The sequence below is a fragment of the Vombatus ursinus genome, unplaced genomic scaffold, assembly GCF_900497805.2.
Source record: "Vombatus ursinus unplaced genomic scaffold, bare-nosed wombat genome assembly UNPS02014841.1, whole genome shotgun sequence".
Taxonomy (NCBI): domain Eukaryota; kingdom Metazoa; phylum Chordata; class Mammalia; order Diprotodontia; family Vombatidae; genus Vombatus; species Vombatus ursinus.
In genome coordinates this window covers 27,911,252-27,928,000 of record NW_020954619.1, presented here as the reverse complement: position 1 = coordinate 27,928,000, position 16,749 = coordinate 27,911,252, and the positions used below count along the sequence as shown (strand labels likewise).

The 16,749-nt window shown below is 34.4% G+C and overlaps 1 protein-coding gene across 1 annotated transcript in view; it reads right to left on the bottom strand.

The window, feature by feature from the left end:
- Window positions 1–16,749, bottom strand: part of CSMD1 (CUB and Sushi multiple domains 1) — a 2,488,924-nt gene that overhangs the window by 287,435 nt on the left and 2,184,740 nt on the right. Inside the window, exon 42 of the mRNA XM_027840340.1 lies at window positions 1,772–1,960. Within this exon, the coding sequence (XP_027696141.1) occupies window positions 1,772–1,960 (189 nt within the window). The remainder of the gene's footprint in view (window positions 1–1,771; window positions 1,961–16,749) is intronic.

Sequence of the window (16,749 nt, the reverse complement as noted above, 5' to 3'; positions counted from 1 at the left end):
TTTATATCATACATAATTCAATTAAATAAAGAAAGGCAGTATTGCATAGTGGATTAAGAGACAGCCTGAAAGCTGGAAGAACTTGGTTTAAATTAAACCTCTGATACATAGTGACTATATAACCCTGGGCAAGTCACTTACTCTCAATGCCTTAGGCCTATGGTTTTCAAAATTTTTGGTCTCAGGAATTCTTTACACACTTAAAATTACTGAGGATTCCAAATAGTTTTTGTTTATATAGATTATATCCATCAATATTTCCTATACTAAAAGAGTAAAATTAAACCCATGATGTTAATATAAATTACATTTTTATGAAAATAATCATTTTCCAAAATAAAAAAATTTAGTGAGAATAACATAGTTTTGCATATTTTCATAAATCTCTTTAATGTCTGTTTTGAAAGAAAGTAGCTTGATTCTCATATCTTCTTTTGTATTCAATCTGTTGTGATATGTTGTTTTTGTTAAAGTATATGAAAAAAATTGTAGCCTCATACAAATATGTAGTTGGAAATGATAGCATTTAATAGGGAAACAACGTATTGTTCTGAAAATAGTTTTGACCTTTGGCCTATTATGAGGAACAAATAATTCTCTGAAAAGGTCTTGGAGACCTGCAAGGGTGCTCAGACCACATTTTGCTACTCTAGAGGATTCTCGAAGATTCTAACTTTCAGAAAAAGGTGCTAACCTATATTCATAGGCCCTCTCTTGAAAGTTACCTATACCAATAAAATCATAGATACAATCCCTATTCCTATCCCTGTGTCTTAGGCACTTTGTGGAAAGGGATATAGGTTTTTTTTAATTAAATTATATATATATATATATGTGTATATATATACATATATATATATAATATTCTTTTCTCTTTTCAAATATATCTCTGCCTACTTTCCTACCCAGGAGGAAACACTTTATAACAATTAATAAAAATAAGAGGGAGAAAAATTCAGTAAAATTAAACAACAGATCTTCTGAGTCTGAAAGTATATGCAGTATCTCAAACCTGTAATCCCCAACTCGATTCGTTTTCTAATTGTTATAATTTATTATAACCACCTAAGTTTTAACTGATCAATTTCCCCTCAAACACATGAATGTATGTATTCAAGGACTTTAGTGTTCAGGTTCTAAACTACTACATTTCAAGGCTTACCTACCTTTGTTCCTCTAGATGAAACGTATTTCAACTAAATTAGACTACAACTCCCCAAACAAAGCCCTCACTTTCTTGCCTCTGCATCATTGTTCTTGCTAATTCCTCTAATTGAAATACTCACCTTTTTCACTCACCCAGTGTCTCCCACATTTCCATCTTTGCCTCTTTAAATCTTTCCAAAACTTCAAGCTTTCTCCTCCTACAAATAGTTGACCTCTAGCTTCTCACCCTCAACCTAACAAACTAGTTGTTAATCTCTTTTCTGTGAGCCCCATAGTAACTCTCTATTAAAAGGAACTAATATCCTAGCATCTACTACAGATACGTATAAACTTGCCTTACTATAAGTTACTTGAAAGCAGGGACTATATCTTCTTTATCTTTATATTCCTCTACAAAGCCTAGCACAACAGCATAATAAATAGTAATTATTTGCACAACAAATTTGCACAAATAATTATTTGTACAATAAATAATAATTAAATGCATGAATGTTAATATAGACAACGGTGAGTGTGCAGAAAAATATTTTTTTAAATATTAAAAGAGCCTACAACAGTATCAAAAGAGAGAAGGAGCACTACTGTGACAAATTTAGTAACATACCATCACATCGTGGGAAAGGGTAATTCCAATTTCTGTTGATTCCATGCTGACAGGTAAGGACAGGATGGCCTATTAGAACATATCCAGGATAGCATTCAAATGAAATAGATTGTCCCACACTATAATCCGAGTTGACCATATACCCATTCTGAAATGGTGGAGGATCAGGGCAATTTTGTAACTCATAAGCTGAAGAAAACAAACAGAAAAAAAAGAACAACCACCACATGTTTAATAAATTAAGTTAATGTTAAGCAAGGAGGCATTAAGTGATTGGAGACATTGTTATACTTTGCCAAAATTAATTAATCTGACCAATTAGTTATCACTACAAAATAAGTAGAACACCTCAATTATTACAGATAACACAGATTCTATATGATGTTTTCACACTTTAAATAATTCATTAGTACTTTTAAAAATAATTCACTCTAAAGCTCTCTATGTTTTGTCAAATAAAAGTCATATGTCCCCATTTTCCTTTCTAAAAGCAATTTACTGAAATGAGTTTTAAAAAGTGACATTCTCACATCACCAATTGCCTTAAGAAATGTAATGTCAGCTCTTGCTTACAAGATTTGATTCTTCTGGAGGTTACAAAGAACATAAGAAAGAGAGGATCTGGAACATGCTTAAATTTAGAAAGAAAGATATATAAGATGAATTGCATGAAAATACAAATTTCAATAAAAAGAACACATAATAACTTTTTTGTTAAATTAATGTTAACATCTTTCATTTTTAATGTACACTTCATAAATTCATAGAATTGAAAGATTACAGCCTTTCTGTAGGAAAGTTAAAAGGCACTCTAGTTCATTCTGCATATGAACAGAAATCTCCTCTGTAAGGTCTTCAACTAATAGTTATATAGATTTAATTTGAACTTGAATGCCTCTAGAGGAGGCCCAACTTCTCATGACAGTCAATTTTTGTATAATTCTAATTATTTAGCAGTTTTCCCACTTCTTCTTCTTCTTATTGTTCAGTCATTTCAGTCATTTCTGACTCTTTGTGATACCATTTGGGGTTTTCTTGGCAAAGGTACTAGAGTGGTTTGGCATTTCCTTCTCCAGCTTGTTTCACAGCTGAGGAACTGAGGCAAATAGGGTTAAGTGAATTGTCCAGGGTCACACAGCTAGTAAGTGTCTGAGGCCAAATTTGAACTCAGGAAGAGGACTGTAGACAGCTAGATGGCTCAATGGAGAGAGGGCTAGGCCTGGAATCAGGAAGACCTGAGTTTAAATTTGGCCACAGACATTTATTAGCTGTGTGATCCTGGGCAAATAATTTTACCTCTGTCTGCCTCAGTTTCCTCATCAGTAAAATGGGGATAATAATAGCACTTACCTCCCAGGGTTGTTGTGAGGATAAAATGACATATTTGTAAAGTGCTTTGCAAAGCTTAAAGTGCTATAAATGTCAGCTATTATTAATAATAGCTAACATTCATATAATATTTTCATGTTTGTAAAACACTTTAAATAAATTATCCTCTTAACAAACTTTTGTATTAGGTATTATATTTTTAAAATAAAGAGGCCCAGAAAAATTAAATACCTTGCTTTTGGTAACACAGCTAGTAAATATTCATAAGTGGGATTCAAAACCTGGTCACTCAACTCCATATCCAGAGCTCTAGATCACTTTGCTAGATGTTGTTGTTCATCTGTTGTCATGTCCAACTCTTCATGAGCCCAGGGACCATACATAGCATGCCATGGCCTTCTAATCTCCACTACCTCCCTAAGTCTGTCCAAGCTCATGTTCGTTGGTTTCATGACAGTCTATCCATCTCATCCTCTGCTATCACCTTTTCTTTTTGCTTTCAATCTTTCCCAACATCAGGCTCTTTTCCAGTGAGTCCTGTTTTGTCATTTTGTGGCCAAAGTGCACGCCAGATGAAAATGTTTCAAATACTTAAAGACAGTTCTTATGTTCCCTTGAGCCTTTTTTTCTCCAGTATAAACAGCATTGTTTCCACTAAGTTGGTCTCCCCCTTCTTGATTTACCCACTCTCCTCTGACAGGTGAGTCTTTTGCCTTCTTCAAAGAATCAATCCCCCACACTTCTTCCTGCCCACACTGCCTGAGTACAGTCACGAATCAATGCCTCAGTGAATGATCCATTTAATCTTCAAGAATGATCCATATTGCTCATTCATTTCAATCGCGTCCAACTCTGTGTGACCTTATTTGAGTTTTCTTGGCAGAGATACTGGAGTGATTTGCCATTTCCTTCTCCAGATCATTTTACAGATGAGGAAACAAGATTAGGTTCATCTAAAAAGTAATGAAAATAATTTTCATTACTTTTTAAGTCATGCCAGATTAAACTTCACTTCAGGTAACTTAGCTGGCACAGTGCATAGAGCACCTGACTTGGAGTCAGGAAGACCTGAGTTCAAATTTGACCTCAAATTCTTTCTACCTATGTAACCTAGACATTTCATTTCTGCCTATCTCAGTTTCCTCATTACTAAAATGAGGGTAATAATAATACCTACCTTCCAGGGTTGCTTCAAGGTTCAAATGAGATAATATTTGTAAAGTGCTTTGCAAACCTTAAAGCGCTACATAATTGCTAGCTAGTTTATTTTTTTTTATTGTCAGGTTGTACAGATATCGCTAACCCTTGTCACTTTTAGGGCAAAATGGAATGTCTCATTCAGGACCCAAAAATGTAAGGAGATCCTAAAAGTTTAGCACAAGTGTTTACACTACATTCAGAGTACACTTCTGAAGGATAGACTTGCCATTTGCTCCACCATCTGATCATCTATGGCTCAACAGGCTCCCAGTTTTGGTGAATTATAATAAGCTTTTGAGGCTGGTTAATATTTACATTTTCCCATGGTTCTGGATTTTTCTTTCTGATAATGATCACGTCACTTTTGAAAAGAGTGGAAATGTAGACTGCTCCAAATCCCAACAAACTCACAAATAAGTTTTTTTTTTCCTTTTGCATCATGAGCTGTAAGAGGTTCATGATTGCAACTTTTCGGGCAACTTGGTATACAAGTGACACTCAGTAAAGCTCACTATTGTCTAGCTATTATTTTTAATTGAATTACCAAAATAATAAGTAGATCGGGGAGCTCTGCAGACACTGCATAATAGAATTCCAAACAGTCTCCTGGAGGACAATAGGAAAAGATATGAATAGGAGGTTAGAACTGTTTGGGGGATTTCAAACTAGTTAAATCATCAGACCCAAAATGTAGTGATTGGTATCAATGCAGAAAGAAGTCAGTAGCAGAATGTCCCATAGAACCATACCTGCCCCTGTTCTTTTCAACTTTTTTTATCAATGAATTGATGAAGGGACAAATATTATGCTTGGATTGCTAACCTACTGGATGGCAGAATTAGAATCCAAACATGATCTCAGTAGCCTAGAATAATGGACTGAATATATTATTGCAATAATTTAGTTAGGTTAAATGTGGAGTCTTTAAAACTTGGACTAAAAAAATATCTCACAGGTATAGGGTTTGAGAAAGATAGTGCATGAGAGAAACATCTGGACCTTTAAGTATACAGCAATCTCAATATCAATCAGTTCTATGATTTCATAGCCAAAAAAGTCTAATGCCATCTTAGACTTCATTAATATAAATATAGTACGCTACATGATAGAGTTGGTAGTGTTGTAGTTTTCCTGGTCAGACATAGTTTTGGATATTGTGACATTTTAGAAGAAAGTATTGACAATTTGCAGTGCATCCAGTTGAGGGCAACCAAGATGGTGAGGTGATTGAAAACCATGTCACATTAGGGTTAATTTAAGGAAAGGAAATGTTTATCATGGTAAAGAGGCACTTGGCGGGAGTCGGGGGCGGGGTAGAGGAAAATACAATCTTCTGAGAAGTCTCTTTTTTAGAAAAAGGATTTTATATATATATATATATTATTTAACCTAAGAAGGCAAAACAACCCACGGGTAGAAATTATAGGGAGATAGGTTTTGGTTTAATGTGAAGAAAATTTTTTTTAATCATTAAAACTGTCTAGGAATAGAATGAGTTACCTTAAGAGAATGTGGAGAATAGTAAAGAATAGTGGCTTCCCTATGACTTGAGGTCTTCAAGGAGAGGCTGGTTACAATTTATTCAGCATGTTATAGGTAGACTAAATTTTGGCATATAGGGAGGACTAGAGGTCCTCTAAAGTCCTTTTAACTTTGCAATTCTAAGATCTAAAAATTTTATGCAAAGAAGAGAAGTGGCAAAAATAGTGAAATATCCCCCAAGTTTTTGTAAGTTATGTCTATATTACTGGTGATTCTAAGAGAGGGATTGTGACTCTGTAAGACAATATAGTTTTTAGTGTCTTTATGTGTTATATCAGAATACTGAATCTGAAATTTTACTTCATTAAGATTTAGTTAATAACTCTTTATTGATTGGTGAAGGCTACAATTTAGTCTAGGTATAGAACAGGATAATCTATATTTACTCTTCTCTTTTCTCCCATTGACCTGACATAATTTCAAGTTATGACTTATATGTGAGTACACACATTTGGGACAGATTACCCCAGAGAGACAGGAAACTGGGACTCTTAAATCCTGACTAAATATACATGAGTATGATTTTATGTTAATAGTGGGAAGAATAATTATACATGAGTATAAAATGCTCTTTGTATTTATATGGGCCTAATTCTATGAGCATGGAAGTTTATACATAAATTTGTGTTTATGCACCTGTGTAGCTAAAGATGAGGGGTAGCTAGATAATACAGTGATAGAGTGCTGGGCCTAGAGTCAGGAAGATTCATTTTCCTAAGTTCAAATCTGGCCTGAGATGCTTACTAGCTATATGACTCTGGGCAAGTCACTTAACCCTGTTTGTCTCAGTTCCTCAACTGTAAAATGAGCTGGAGAAGGAAATGGCAAACCACTCCATATTTTTGCCAACAAAATTCCAAACATGGTCATGAAGAGTCAGACACGACTGAACAGATAAAGACAATTGTAATGTGAGCTCAGTCATATGGGAAAAGGTCAATTAATTCTACAAATCTATAGAAATCTTTGTAGTGAAAGCTTCTAAAATTTATTTGCAAGGTTGGACTGTGGAGTAAGCATACAAAAGCATAAACATACATGCATATAAACAAGGTATAAATACCATGAATAATGCAGGTCACTTTCACTGATATGGACAGATATAGGTAGCTCTTTATGTTAAAAAAAAGGCAACAATAAAACAAGTGATGATTGTCATTTATGTAAAAAATGAATGGGAGACTGTTCGGATTTTGAAATACTGGAGGTGACTTAATGAAAATCAAAGTTGCCGCAAGGCAGGGCTTCTTTTATTTCTTTCCTTTTTTTTGCTTTTAATGAGATGGAATGTTATTCTTCCTAGTGACTGCTCCCACTATACTCTCAGCATGCAGTCCAAATGAGATTAGCATCTTCCTTTTAATCAAACATTTCAGGCACATGTCTAACCATCCAAAATGAAAGGCTAAAAATATACTCCATTTGGGAGAGTCAGCAAGCCCTGCCTAACCAGAAACATAAGAGTCCACAAACAACAGATGTGTTTGGATGTGTTCAAGGCAATTCTGGGAGCTCAGCAAAGCTCGAAGCTTCATCGTGACAGGCATCTCAGTAACATGTTCACAATTTAATCATACTATACTGTACAAAGTCTTTATCTATTAGAGCTATAAAATGGCAATCCTAACAATTGTTTACACTTGATTGTAATAAACCATTTTAAAGTAATTATTCCAGTTAATTTATCTTAATACATGATAATATTTGCATATGTTCTCCAAGCCTCTACTATATACACAGAAGAAGACAGAAGTCACAATACAGTGGAAGAATAGAGTCTCAGGGGCTTTATTCTATGTGTGTCAATATTCTCAACTCTTCAAATGGATTTGTGATTACATCAATTGACATTCCCTCCAATGATGCAGAACACAAACCAGGACCCTTTCTTCCTCCAGTATGACTTTTCCATGTCATCATATCGCATGGGGGTCCTAATCATTCACATAGGAAAAATCAAGTGGATAAAAATATCTATTGTCCTAATTGCATGTTGTTAATAACATTTTCTAATTGAATGATTTTGGCTTGAAATTATGATTTTTTAATTTGCTTCTACAATCAATAAAAATAGCTATCACATAGCTCTTTAAAGTTTGCCAAGTACTTTAAATGTTGAATGTTATACCATTTGAACCTCATAACAACAATATGAAGTGGTTACTGTAGGTATGCTTATCTCCATTTTGCAAATGATAAAACTGAGGCTTAAGAAGGTTAAATGATTTGCCTAGAGCCACACTACTACTATCAAGGCCCAGAGGCTTGATTCAAACCCAGGTCTTCTTGACTCTCTAATTATACTTTTCATTACCATTTGCTAGAATAAAATTGTATAATTATGCACAATTTTGCTTCAATATGTATAAGTAAAATATGCCTAAATCACATGAAGGGTAGTTCAGAGTGAAGAGAGACAAATCATATCAGTTGAACAGAGTTCAAAATGTGGCAGTGCACATAGAATTATTGGCATTTATAGGTAAAGGGGGTTATGGAGTTCATCCAATCCAACATCTTCTCTCATTTTATATACGCCTTTCCCAACATCACCCAAATATCAGCAGCAAAACTAGAACTCAAATCCATTTATATGACTCCAATTACAATATTCTTTTGTTACTCTACCACATGGTTTCTCTGAGAACTTGGGGAAATTCCCTAGCATTGGTTGCTCTCCTGACAGGAAGAGTGCCTCTGGTTACAAAAGGCCTACAGAAATTCTAGGAAAGGCAGAAGGAACATAAAGTAAATTAATTCCTAAACCTTCAACTGAAAACCTATCTAGCTGGGCAGGAGGTTATAGAATTCTCAGCTATGCCGGATATTGTTTTAGGGAATTCATCATATTGTTTTAGGGAATTCATCCCTGCTCATAAAAAGAGAAGAAGGCAGAAAGACTAGCCCACCTGGTCAAGAATATCTGAGTGTTAATCCTATTTCTGACATATAATTGCTCTGTAACCCAGGGCAAATCACTTCACAGCTAACTTGCTACAACTAGAAGTTGCAAAGTTGCTAGTCTGAATTAGTAGAGGGAGTTTCTTTACTGAGAGTTGCTTATACAATTGAATCACAGTTTTGGTCCAGAATAAAAAGAGAAGTGCTTGAAACTCCAGAAATGGAAAGATATATTACATCCTTTAAAATGTTCTCATTTCTAGTTATGTCTTAGGTATTTAAAAAAAAGACAAAAGCTTCTGATAAAATATGTCCAAATATATCCAAATAGGTCAGGTTTATTAACAGATATTTGTTAAAAAAAAAATTTAAAACACAGACTGACTTCCTAAACATAGGCCAGATTAGCTAAATACATCTCACCCCCTTCTATTGACCCACTCCATCTTGTGGGCTAGTACAAGATCTACCCACACCCTTCCTCTTGGGAATAATACTATCTCTTCATATCCTTTGGCATCACCCTATTTTAGACTGTCCAGAGCATGATCAGTATGAAAAACAATAAAGAATACATGTATATCTAGTGAATGGAAAATTTTCTATGAAGCTCTACTATAGCCCTTACAAAAGATTGAGAAATTAGGGATCTAAAAATGTGGTTTCATATATGTTATTTATTTGAAGTCTTTAAAATTGATCATTGATGTAAATAAAATTCACAAGATTAGGAATCACAAAAGGAAAAATATATATTTTTTAAAGTTACAACTTTGCTAAATGGACTTTTGAGATCATATATGGTGAGAACATATGCCTTGTGTTAGATGGAGGAGTTCTATTTACACTTGGCTTTGTGTATTGCAATTCAGTTTAGGGTGCCCTTGTCTTTCAAAAAATAACTAATTTAATGTTGTAAAACACTATTGTTACCAAAAGTTAAGACCATTTACACTCAAGTATTCTACTCTCGTTTCCTTTATCATGTGAAGGTGACCCTGGAATCTTAAAGACTATGTCTGTAGAACCTAAGTTCTTAATTTTTTTTTTATTCTTGAGAGCTTGGAAGATGGGTTTCATTGGCTAAATTTATCACAGTCCACTTAAAATGATAAAATTTAATGGGGGAACAAAAAGGGGAAAGAAACAAGCATTTACATAGCACCTACTATGTCTCTGGCTCTGCGCTAAGCACTTTACAAATATTATCTCATTTAATCCTTGCAACAACCCTGTAAGGTAATACATAATAATAGTAGTAGATAATAATGCTGTTATTATCCACAACTTACAGTTGAGGAAACTGAGGCAAATAGAGGTCACTGTTTGGGGAGCAATATTGAAAGTGACTTGTCCAGGATCACATTGCTAGTAAGTGTCGAAGGCCAGATTGAAGCTCCAGTCTTCTTGTTTCCAGGCCCATCCAATGAACCACGTAGTTGTATCGAGTTTAATACATCCCCACAATTTAGTAGATATGTGATCACATCAACCTGAGTATTCCCTCCCACAACATAGATTAAAACTCACCCATACATCTCATCATGTGAAATTTTTATCCATGGATCTTCCATAATAAATCTATGGAAACTTTGCTTGAGGCTTCCCTCCAGGTCTTCACAAATTATATATTTCTCTATGTTGACTATCTTAGATTAGCTACACTAATCAAGCAGATGGATAAACAATCTGAAACAGGAAATATTCCTCAAAACCCTACCCTGGTCATCCTCACTCTCCACTCCCCTCTCCTCTACCTCCCACACATATATTTCTCATTTTCCCACTGTCATTTAATCTACCCTCTGAACTGTTTTCTTCCACATGGGTTATCTTGACATAATACAAAGAACAACTAATTCCTACCCTTTCAGAAACCCAGTCTGTCCTATGGGATAAAGCAAAATGCATGCCTATTCCTTTTAATTATATTCTTTATCATTCAGCAGCAGCAAACTGGCCCAGCCTTCCTAGAGCATAGTCACTTTATAGCAACCTTCCTGCAACACTGTAGTTTGAGTGTAACAGTACATTACATAGGAAGAAAATGAAAAATGCTAACAGAAATTATAATTACAAATGTTTTCCTCTTTAAGATTTTTTTTTTTTAGAGTAAGGTCTACCTTTTAAAAGAATAGAACAATAAATTATGCAACACAATCCCAAAATAGGATATTCTGCCATATCTCAGATTCTGGTTAATAATATTATTAATTATGCATAAATTGCAGAATAATAGAGAATCAAACACTAAAAATTTATTGTCTCTACTATGTGCTTACAATATTACTAATCAGATATAATTTTTCTTTGTCAATTCCAAATGTATTTTGTAGTATCTTTGTGAACATCAGTTAACATTGGTGTGTGGAAACTGTTGTATAAATCATATTTTGCTATAAATGTACAAAATTTAACAAATCCTTTTAAAATCATACTACCTTGACTTCTTTAAAGACTTATTGCCAACTCCTTATGTTGGAAAGTAAAATTAAATTTTAGTAGGTCTGTTTCCAAAGATGATTGGGAAAAAAAGAAAAAAAAAACTATACGTTCAAAATATTTGTAGCAGCTCCCTTGTTGGTGGCAAAGAACTAGAAATTTCAGGGATACCCATCAATTAGGGAATGGCTGAAAGAGTTGTGGTATGTGATCATGATGGAATACCACTGTACAATAAAAAATGGTGAGCTCCAAGATTTTAGAAAAAAACATGGATAGACTTGCATGAAATAATGAAGAGTGAAATGCGAAAAACCAAGAGAACACTGCATACAATAATAGCAATGTTGTTTTAAGAACAAATTGGAGCTACTAAATCAATTTGACTATCATAAATTCCCAAATTAACTACAAAGGATCTATGAAGGAAGGACACTATCTATATCCACAGAAAGAATGGATAAAGATAAATATGTATAGGGTTATAGTCATCTCTAGGGCATGGTGGGGGGAGAAGGGAAAAAAGAAAGCTATATTATAACTTAATTATATATTTAAAAGGAATAGCAAGTTATACATAATAGATTTGCCATTTCATGTGCCATAATCTTTCTTTTCCTATTCTACTATGTTATGGCAATGTTTGTTTTATTTCTTAAGTGAAAAATAAAATAAATTAAAAAAAACACAAGTTGGAGTCAACTAGAGCTGATACATAGTAACAGCTGACTTAGTTGACTTTTCTCAGAATCCCTTCCTCATCTGCAAAAAGAAAGGGTTGAACGAGTTTCTTAAATATTTTTTTTGTCTGTAAGTTGTTATATGCTGAGCTTAACTTCTATGAATAATGATTGATTTTTTTCAGATATGTCCCCTTCTATCCTTCTGTCATGTTGAATTGTGATATATACATATTCATAAGGTAGTTGTAGCATAGAGGAAATCGTACTGGGTGTGGAATCAGGGGATCTGTGGTGGTCCAAGCACTTATTATCTGAGTGATCTTAGGAAAATCACTTTTGAATCTGATTTTCTCTAAGCCAACATTATTTTATCTGTAAAAATGGGAAAATAATACTTATAGAGCCTGAATATGTGGTTATTGAGAGGCTCAAATAAGCTAATGCTTCTAAAGTACTTTGAAGATTTTAGAATGCCATATTAATGCCAGTCATGATGTTATGCATGAAGATTGCATTGATAAAAAATTCTAAGTGATCTATTCAAATGTGAAAGCTATTTTCCTCCTCTAGTCTTTTAATTCCTTTCTCTTCCTTTTCATTACCTTTCCTTCTCTTCCCTTTTTCTCTGGTAGATGACCTAATAAGCAGTGAAATAATACAACATTAAGGAGACTATAGATATTTTATAAAATATAAATGAATCTCTGATAATGAAAATTTCACTACAAATTAGTAAAAATAATATAATGTCTAAATTTGTTTTCTGAAATCAAAAAGCACGAGGTCTTTGTATTTTTAAATGGTACATGTAAACATGACACTGAGTTTCCCAGATAAATCAAATATTCTGAAAACTAATGAGAATATATGGTGACATCATGACTCATTTTAAGGTCAAAGGGATGAATGAGGCTGTATCTATGCACACATGATGTCAAAGGTTAGGAGAAATTTAAATTCTAGCTTTGTGCATATGTGCCCTCCCAAGGTAGAGCACAATGCTACAGCAAATTATTTTGACTATCTATAGACAGCCATCATGAGAATGTAATATATTCTTTGACAATGTGACATGATACTAAATTAATTCAATATAAATACTGATGCTATAATTTTCAAGTCTCAGTTACAAATTGCTTATTTAATGGAGTGATTCAATCATTACTGTCAATATTACCCCCCAATTTTGACACTTAAAGCCATAATTCACTTTCCAGGTTTTATTAATGTCTTGCTCAAAGTCTTGAATTACTACTGAACTTCATACAAATATATATAGCGTATGTATGTATATATGTATTTATGTGTGTATATGTATGTGTGTGCATGTGTATATGTATATGTATACATATACATATGTATATGTGTGTATATATATATATATACATGATTGTGAAAGACTATGTTATAAGTCTGAATTCTGAATTAAACTGGAAAAAAGGAAGCCCTTAAAGGAAGCATTTACCAACTGCTTTTAGTAAATAAATATTAAAAAGACCCCATGTTATAGTGAACTATGGTTTAATATATGTGCTTAAACACTGAAGAAGTAAATCCAAAAGAAGGAAATATCAACTTTTTTAAAGGAGCTGTCCTTTCTTGAAGGAAATAACTTCTGAAATATAAAGAGCAAGTTATGTTTGAAATCTGTTGCAGATAAAATCATTTCCTATTCAAAAGAACATTCAAATTATATAGAAACCCTCTACACTCAAGTACTTTACTTCCTTAGTCTATCATGAGTCATACCTTGCCAAGTCCCATCCTTACATCACTGCCACCATTCATTACCTTTATTCTTACTCACATGCTACCAAAGTGAACAGGAGACAATAACAAAACCATGCATACTAGGTGTTATACAAATTTGTGTTACATAATCTCAACTGGGTTCTCACTTCAGTAAGGCAATTCTTGTACATTTCCTTAATTAATTCACTACCCTAGTCATGATAGCAACTGTTCTAAACCTTTTGTCTCTTTTCAACCTTTCCCTTGTACCCCCTCACTCTCTTCATCTTCTCAGTTGAAGACCTTGACTCACCTAAAAAAAATTAACTAATTGCCAAGAGCTCCTTCTTTTTTCCTCTTCCTTTTCTCATGTTACTTAGATGCCTTCCACCACTATCTCTTCCTTCTGTATCACATGAAGAGGTCTTCCTTCTCCTTGCCAAGACAATCTAATGCATCTCATTAATTACATTCCATCTCATCTTCTCTAACAGTTTGTCCCACTGTCATCTGCATTTTCTCACTAATCTTCAATCACTATCTACTGGATGCTTCTCTACTACCTATAAACTGTCCCAGGTTTCCCTCATCCTTAAAAACCCCTTATTTAACATGAATACTCCCACAAGCTATTATTATAGACATCTCCTCCTTTCATGGCTAAACTCCTTAAGAAATCTACAAGTGATGTCTCCATTTCGCTCCTCTTACTCTTTTCTAAAACCTCTGCAGAAGGCTTCTTTTCTCATCATTCAAATGAAAGTGAAAGTTATCAGTGATTTATTAATTGCCAGGTCAAATGGCCTTTTATCAATTCTCATCCTTCTTGACCTTTCTTCAACCTCTGACTTTGTTGATCATCCTCTTCTGTATTTTCCTCCATTGGTTTTTATAATACAGTTCTCTCCTGGTTTTCCTCCTACCTCTCTGACCACTCCTCAGTCTCCTTCATTGTATCTTTCTCCAGGTCATGCCCACTAACAATGGGTGTCCACAACAGTCTGTCCTGGGTCTTTTTTTTTACCCTCTTCTCTAAATATACTATTTGGTGACCTTATTAGGTCCTATGGGTTTTAAATTATCATATGAGGATGATTCTCAGATCTATTTATCCAGCCCTACTCTCTCTTTTGATCTCCAGTCTTACACCACAACTGTCCACTGGACATCACAAATATCATTTATAATGTCCATAAATATCACAAATTCACCATATCTAAAAACAGAATTCATTATCTTTCCCCAAAACCCTCCCCTTGTTTCATCTTCCCTATTACTGTTGTGGGCATGACAATCTTTCCAGTCCAAGCTAACAACCTTAGAGTCACCAATAAATTCTCACTTGTACTAAAACCACACAACCAATCTGTTGACATGTTTTACATTTCTACCTTCACAACATCATTTATATACATCCCAGACTTTCTCTTCATTCACACAGTTGCTACTTAGTGCAACTCCTTATAGCCTCTCACCTGCAGGTTGGTCTATCTGCCTAAATTCTCTCTCTACTCTAATTCATCATCCACTCAGCTGTCAAAGTGATCTTTCACAAGTCTTATATTATACACCACCTCATCTCAATAAACTCCAATTGCTCCCTATTACCTTCATGATCAAATACAAAAATGACCTGTTTGACTTTTAAAGCCCTTGACAACCTGGTCCCTTTCTATCCTTCCAATTTATTTTCTTTTCATACTTACTTTTTTCCATGCACTCTTTGATTAAGTGATATTAGCTTTCTTGATCAATACACACAACACTCCACCTTCCATGTCTATTCCTTTTCACTGACCTTCCCCATGCCTGGGGTGCTCTCTTTCCTAATTTCCATCATGACTCAGCTAAAATCTCATCTTCAGCAAGAACCCTTCTGCACCCCCTCCTCCACTTGCTAGTGCCTCCCCTCTGAAATTACTTTCTCTTTACACACTATATACAGGGTATCTCAAAAGTCTTATTACAAATTTATGCCACTAAAACTATGAAAGTTTAAAATTGTATTAAGACTTTTGGAGACAGTCTATAAATATGCATGTAGTTGTTATATGTATATAGTTACTTACATGTTTTGAATTCCTTGAGATCAGGGACTGTGTTTTTGCCTTTCTATCTCCTGTGCTTAGCACAGTATCTGGCACACAGTAGGTGCTTAATAAATGCTTGCTAACTGACTGGATGAATTAGTTTTATTCACAGAAGACCTGTTTATGGCTACAGTCCTTTTCTTCCTCTCCTCCATCCTTTGGCAGAATTCTGTTAGGATACCTCAAGCATATTTGCAGAGTAGATAGGATCCTATTATAAAAAAGCACACATCTTTAGATTGACTGTTGTGTTTTTATCTTTAAGGACTGGTCAAGTGAGTCTAGGGGGGAGCTTGACTTACTTTTTGACTGAAACCAAAATCATCCCAGGGAACATGGAGAAAAACATAACTTAGGGGGCAGCTAGGTGGTGCACTGGATACAGCACCAGACCTGAAGTCAGGAGGACCTGAGTTCAAATCCAGCCTCAGACCAAACACTTGACACTTACTAGCTGTGTGACCCCTGGCAAGTCACTTAACCCCAATTGCCTTAAAAAAAAAATAACTCAGTCTCAACTGCTTGCCATAATAACAAGCTCTGTAATACCTGAGCCTTGAGTCCATTTTGTGTTTTGATAACAACAATGATAGATTAATAAAGCTAAATATCACCTAGAATATAATTTGATCAGTACAATAGAAATCACTATGCAAGGTGAAAGAGGAGAACCAGGGACTTTTGAAAACAGAACAATTAAAATTTTCCATCTTTAAAAGACTTTGAATTTTTTTTACAATCATGAAATTGATGCTTTATGATGGTACATAGTTTATGATATAGTGGAAAGGGTGGAAAGCCACTTGAATGCTCAATACTCCAATTTTGTTAAGTGTTATAAAAATGCTAATAACAAATAGTGAGGCAGCATAGTAGAGTAGAAAGAGCACCAGCTTTGAAGTTGGTAACACTTGGGTTCAAGCTCTGACTCTGATACATATGAGTTGTCTTACCACATTCTGAGTGATTATGTACGAGACACTTAATTTCTCAGTGCACCAGGCAACTCTATGACTGTGAATTACAGATAAGTTGTCAATATGGCTCAGTAGGGACTATC